The sequence below is a fragment of the Sus scrofa genome, chromosome 2 (assembly GCF_054392235.1).
Source record: "Sus scrofa isolate SSC_HxYL_T2T_F1_AM1 chromosome 2, Sscrofa_HxYL_maternal_Yorkshire_Landrace_v2.0, whole genome shotgun sequence".
NCBI lineage: Eukaryota > Metazoa > Chordata > Mammalia > Artiodactyla > Suidae > Sus > Sus scrofa.
The window spans coordinates 73,683,204-73,690,517 of record NC_139384.1 but is presented as its reverse complement, the minus strand read 5'-3'; the positions used below and the strand labels follow the sequence as shown (position 1 = coordinate 73,690,517).

Genomic DNA, 7,314 nt, shown 5'->3' with positions numbered 1-7,314 from the left:
CCAGACATAGTTCTTAGTGCCACACAGCAGGATCTCATTGTAAATTCATTCCAAGAGCAATAGTTTACATCTGTTAACCCCAAGCTCCTGATCCCTCCCACTCCCTCCCTCTCCACCTGGGCAGCCACACGTCTATTCTCCAAGTCCATGATTTTCTTTTCTGTGGAAAGGTTCATTTGTGCTGGATATTAGATTCCAACTATAAATGATATCATATGGTATTTGTCTTTCTCTTTCTGACTTATTTCACTCAGTATGAGAGTCTCTAGTTCCATCCATGTTGCTGCAAATGGCATTATGCCATTCTTTTTTATGTGACTTGCCTTTTTATAACTGCCAACTGAATGACTTTCTTCAGAGCCCTCTTTATGTCTTTGTTCCTGAGACTATAGACAAAGGGATTCAGCATGGGTGTTACCACTGTGTACATCACTGTAGCTATTGTACTTAAGTGGGAACTGTGGGTAGGAGTAGAGCTGAGATAGACTCCTACACCTGAACAGTAATATAGGAAGACAACCAAGAGGTGAGACGCACAGGTGGAAAGTGCTTTATACTTTCCCCCAGCTGATGCCATTCTATATATAGATGAAATGATCTTAGAGTAAGAGTAAAGGATACCAGCCAGAGGACCACCACCAATCAGAAGGGCTGTAAAATACATAATTGTATCATTAAGAAAAGTGTCACAAGCAAGATTAACAATTTGTTTGATTTCACAGAAAAAGTGAGGGATTTCCAAGTCCATACAGAAAGACAGTCGCAGCACCAGTAAGCTTTCTAACAAGGAATGGAGGGCACTGATGATCCAGGACACCAGAACCAGCAGTCCACAGAGCCGGGGGTTCATGATGACTGTGTAGTGTAGGGGGTGGCAGATGGCTAAGAAGCGATCATAAGCCATTACACTCAGAATAAAATCATCCAACACTGCAAAGAGTATGTAAAAATACATCTGGCTGATGCAGCCTTCATAGGATATAACTTTGCTCTGGGTGTGTATATTTATTAGCATCTTTAGGATTGTTGTGGTGGTGAAACAGATATCTACAAAGGAGAGATTTGAGAGAAAAAAGTACATGGGTGTGTGGAGGTGAGAGTCTGAACTGGCAGCCAGGATGATGAGCAGGTTTCCAAACACAGTGATGAGGTACATGGAGAGGAAAAGTCCAAATATGAGGGGCTGCAACTCTGGTTCCTTTGATAATCCCTGAAGAAAAAATTCTGAATTTTGTGTATAGTTGCCTGGAACCATATGGTGGTGGTGATTACTAGGCATGGAAAAGATAACACGATTAATTTTCACACAAATGGAAAGGGTATTACTAACAGTTGAAATGTTGCTATTTGTATTTTACATCCAAGAAATAAATCTGTGCATTTTGTACAAATTATTGCTTCTAAGAGACTTTTCATGACATCTATGGCTAGTAATTCTCTTATAGAGAGACAGAAAAGATAGAGATACAAGTGGGAAAAAGATACAAAATGCTCAGGTAGATATGCTAGATAGATTATAATGAGGAGAAAACTCTCGGATTCCCCCCAAGGGATCATATATTTATTAGTTTTTGTGAGAAGTGCTTTCATGCATTAGAGGAATATATGTTGACTATTGACCATCTTCTAGGTAAAAGTATAGGGTGCTGGAAAAAAAACAAAGCATATAATGATAGCACAAGAATATAAGAAAGTAAATATCATATATCATGTCACATGTTGAACTATGCTCTGAAGAAAGAGAAACTATGTATTAAAAACCATGGTTGGGGATGCTATTTTTTTTTACTGGGAGTTCAGAAGACCTGTAAACGATGAAGTGAAAGCTGGATACTTGAAGATATTGGAAGTTGGGGGAAGATATTGGAAGTCAGGGGAAAGATATTTCCGGTCAGGGAAAGAGCCTGAGAAAAAACTTTTAGGAAGGCTCTTTTTTTTCAAATATTCAAAACTGAAAGTTTTGCCAGTGTGGTGGTGAGGGAATGAGCAAGAGAGTGCAGTGAGAAATGGTAGAGAGTGTTGAGGAATGGAGTGGCCTCCCTGCTACAGCTGAAACTTCAAGACACAGGGAGTACATAGCTTATGCATTGTTCCTTGTACTTTATTACTTTTTGAATCTTGTGAGTATAAATCTTCATCTGTTGGTTAACATTCCAGTATTTGCATTTTGAGGGTCACATTTTGATGTATGTGGTCTGGGTACCACTGCCCTGAGAACTGCTCATTCCCCACAAAATACACTTATACACACAAAACTGACATATCTACAAGCACAATCACATACACAGTACACTATGATTCCTGATGCTGTGATAATACTAGGTTTTTCTCCCCAAAGTCACAATAATTAGTAAAACAATGCTGCGAGGGAAGCTTTCAACCTTATATTATCTTAAAGGATGTAGAATTAGGAGTGATGTCAGCATCATGAAAGGGTGAGATGTTCCTTTGCCTTTAATCTTCAACCTACAACCAGCAAAATATCCACAGTTCAACAAAGGTACTTCTTCCCAACACAACAGGACACAAGAGATTTTCACACATCTGTACATCTAAAGGTGGGCAGACTGTAAGGTACAGAGGAGGTGGAACTGTGAGAAGAGTAAATGTGGTGTCTGTGATCCTAGGCCCCTGGTTGGTGCAGCTAAGCCTGTAGCCCCAGAGTACCAGGTAGGATCAGGGAAATAGGTACACCAAACACCAGTATTCTTATCTCCACAGAGCCCATGGCTATAAGGAACTGAGAAGCATTGGGAGTATGGCCTGTGGGTCCTTCTAGCCACAGAAGTGCCCATGACTCTGCTTCCACCACTTTGTGTCCATAGTGGCAGTGCCTGTGAAACTGACAAACACAATACAAAAATAGCTGTGACCCTGCTTGCCCCCCTACTTTTATCTTGCCCCTGCAGTGGCAGAACCTGAGACCCAGGAGACCATAGACATAACAAAAATGTCCACCTTCAAGATGCATCTGGTGGCTATGTCAGCAACACCAGCAACAGCAAGGTACTAATGACCCTGAAGACACAAGCAGAAACACAGGCACTGAGCAATACCTATGACAGAGGCAGTGGTGGGTGGAGAGGGACAATTCTCAAATACAACCAGAAGCAACTCAGGTAAGAGAAATCAAAACTTTGAGCCATAGTGCCACCTACTGAAACCAAAACTGTGTCTAATTAATAATCTGTTGAATCATTTGAATCAAGCAAAAAACAAAACAAAACAAACAAACAAATAAAAAACACAGATATTAGCACAGATATTAAAGGGAAAAGTAATAAAAATAACTACAGCTACTTAATAAATTCACAACATATAATGGGATAATTTGAGAAAACTGAAAAAATGATAAGAGGAAAAGAATGGAACCCATATAGGTAGATGTAGATAAGATGCCATCAACAGAAAAATGGCTATTTTATCTATGAGACATTGTATGCACATCTCATGGTAACAACAAAACATAAAGCTAGAACAGAGACACAAAACTTAAAGAAAGAGGGAACTGGGGAAAACATCTTAGAAAACGACTAAACTAACACAGCAGACAGAACCATAAGTAAAACTAAAAAATGGAGATAATACAGCAACCAGAAAACAAAAGATAAAATAGCAGTACTAAGTTCTAACTAATCAATAGTCACCCTAAATATAAATGGATTAAAAGACACAGTGGTTTGGTGGAAACAATACCTAACTATATGCTAACTCCAGGGGCATCATCTTGGCTCTAAAGACAAACATAGGTTCTTTGGAGATGAAAGATGATACTCCAAGTAAATGGCAGCCAGAAAATGGTGGTATAGCAATACCTGTATCAAACAAAGATGCAAGCCAAAAATGTAACGAGAGACAAAGATGGATAGTATATAATGATAATGGGGACAACTCATCAAGAAGACATACCAGTGATTAATATATATGTGTCTAATATAAGAGCACCAAAATATATAAAGCAATTATTGAGACCTAAAGGGAGAAATTGATGGCAATATAATAAGAGCAGGGGACTTTAACGATTATATCAATGGATAGATCATCCAGATAGAAAATCAACAAGGGAAGAGTGGCCTTAAATATAATGTTAGAGCAGATAAACATGATAGATTTGTACAGAACATTCCATCCAAATGCAGCAGAATGCATATTATTCTCCAGAGCACATAGAACTTTTTCGATTATAGACCATATGTTGGGAGACAAAACAAGCCTCAATAAATTTAAGAAGATTGAAATAATAGCAAGCATCTTTCTGATCATAACGGTATGAAACTATAAATCAGTTACAAGATATATAGAAAGCTAGAAAACTCACTAATAGGAAGAGACTGGACAACATGCTACAGAACAACTATTGAGTGAATGAAGAAATCAGAGATTTAGTAATAATACCTAAAGACAGATGAAAATGAAAATAAACATATCCAAATCTCTGGGATGTAGCTAAATTAGTTCAAGGGATGTTTATAGTAATAAAGGACATCCTCAAGACAAAAAAAGAAAGATCTCAATCTTCTCTTACATCTAAAGGAACTAGAAAAGAGAACAAACAACCTTATCAGTAGAAGGAAGGAAACAATAAAAATCAGAGAAGAAATAAAAGAAATAGAGACTAAAAAGACAATACAAAAGATCAATGAAGCTAAGATCTGTGTTTAAAAAGATAAAATTCAAAAGCCTTTTCTAGACTCACTAAAAAAAGAGATGTCTCCAATTAATAAAGTCAAAAATGAAAGAGAAGTGACAATGAATACCACATAAATACAAATGGATTTAGAAAATGTGGTACATACATACAATGGAATATTACTCAGCCATAAAAAATACCAATGCCATTTGCAGCAAAATGAATGAAACTAGAGACTCTCATACTTTCTTACTGAAGTAAGCCAGAAAGTAAATGACAAATACCATATGACATCACTTATTTGTGGAATCTAAATTATGGAACAGATAACCCTATCTAAAAAAAAAAAAAAAAAAAAACAAACCCAAAAAATAGAAACAAATCATGGCCAAGGAGAGCAGGGTTCTCAAGGTGAAAAGGGGAGGGAGTGTGATGGATGGGCATTTTGGGGGTTTTTTTGGATGCAAACTCATATATATGGAATGGATGGAAAATGGAACCTTACTGTAGAGGACAGTGAAATGTGTGATGGGGTCACTTTGCAGTACCACAGAACTTGATATAACATTGTAAATCAACCATACCTGAATAGTAATAATAATTATGATTATTATTATGATTATAAAAAACCCCAAAACCAAGATGCATTATGAACCCATGGATTTTAAGGTAACAAAATTTTGAAAAGTTCATCAATTCTAGATTCTACCTTGCAATGAATGTTTAAAATATGATTGGTCAAAATTTGAATATCAAATAATATCCACAATTATCTGAAAAGTATACTAAAATTCTCTTCCCTTCTCCAAAAAATAAGGATTATAAGAAAATATTATGAATGACTCTATGCCAACAAACTGGACAACGAGAATAAATAAATTCTTAGAATCATAAAGTCTTCTAAGGATGAATCATGAAAAGAAGAACATTTGAATAGGCCAATCACTAGTACAGAGATTGAACAGTAATCAAAAAACACCCCCCAAACAAAAGTCCAGAACCAGACAGCTTCACAGGGGAATTCTATCAGAGTGAATTTAATACCCATATACCTCAAACTCTTCCAAAAAACTGAAAGAGAAAAAATACTACTTACTAATCTTATGAAGCCAACATTTTCCTGATACCAAAGTCAGATCATGGAAACATACACAAATAATAATTAAAGGACAGTATCTCCAGTGAATATACATAAAAAATTACCCCAAACCTGAATATGACAATATATTAAAACAATCAGACACCACAATCAAACAGAACTTGTTCCAGAGATGCAAGGATTGCTCAATAGCTGCAATCAATCAACATGATGTGTTGAATTAAAAATGAAGGATAAAAACCTATATGATCAATTCAATAGCTGCAGAAAATAAATTTGACAAGATTCAACACATGTTTATGATAAATACTGTCAATTAAGTGGGTATGGAAGGAATGTACCTCAACATAATAAAAGCTATATATGACAAACCCACAGCTAATATCATACCCAGTGGTGAAAAACTGAAAGCTATCTCTCTAAGACCAAGACCAAGAGAAGGATACCCACTCTCACCAATCTTATTCAAGATAGTATTGCAGGCCTAGCTAAACATCCAAATTGGAAAGTAAAAAGTAGAGTTGTCACTATTTGTGGGTCACATGATTTTTATATATCAAAACTCTAAATACTTCACCAAAAACTATTAGAAATAATACAAAATGAAGTAAAGTTGCAGAATATAAATATCAATGCACAAAAATCTTTTGCGTTTCTATACACTAATAATGAACTAGCAGGAAAAAGAAATTAAGAAAACAATTGCAACGAAAGAATTATATACACAAGAACAAATTTAACCAAGCAAGTTAAACTTGTACACTGTAACAAATTATTGAAAACAATTGGAGCTCAAATAAATGGAGGTATACTCTGTGATAATGGATTGGAAAAATTACTGTTGTGAAAATGTACATGTTGCCATATATGATACTATCCCCCAACAAAATCCAAATGGCATTTTTTCACGGATGGAATAAATAATTCTAAAATCTATATGGAGCCACAAAAGATTCCAAATAGCCAAAGTAATCCTTAGAAAAAGAACAAACTGAACCTATATCACACTCGAGGATTTCAAATTTTGCTACAAAACTATGGTAACAAAAACAGCATGGTATTTTCTCTACCACACACACAATGCTATGAGATAGAAACCAACTACAAGAAAAAAAAGCAAAAAACGCAAACTCCTGGAAGTTTAAACAAGATGCTACTAAACAACCAATGGTTGAAGAAATCAAAGAAGAAATTAAAAGATACTTAGAGACAAATGACAAGGAAGATACAACAATCAAAAACTTATGGGACACGGCAAAAGCAGTTCTGAGAGGGAAGTTTATAACAATACAATCTTATCTCAGGAAAGAAGAAAAAACCTCAAATAAATGACCTAACATTACATGTTAAACATCTAGAGAAGGAAGAACAGAAAAAACCCAAAATTAGTAGAAGTAAAGAAAACCTTGAGATTAGAGCATAAGTTAATAACATAGACACAAAGAAAATTGTAGAGAAGATCAATGAAACCAAAAGTTGATTCTTTGAAGAGATTAAAAAAATTGACAATCCTGACAGCCAGACTGATCAAGAAAAAAGGGAGTGGGTTCAAATCCATCAAATTAGGGATGAAAAAAGAAGTTAC

At 35.7% G+C, this 7,314-nt stretch overlaps 1 protein-coding gene across 1 annotated transcript; it reads right to left on the bottom strand.

Moving 5' to 3' along the window:
* Window positions 1–310: 310 nt before the first annotated feature.
* Window positions 311–1,255, bottom strand: LOC100739405 (olfactory receptor 7A17-like). The gene has a single exon (XM_021085500.2). It carries the CDS (start codon window positions 1,253–1,255, stop codon window positions 311–313), a length of 945 nt encoding a protein of 314 aa, XP_020941159.2.
* Between the last annotated feature and the right edge of the window lie 6,059 nt (window positions 1,256–7,314).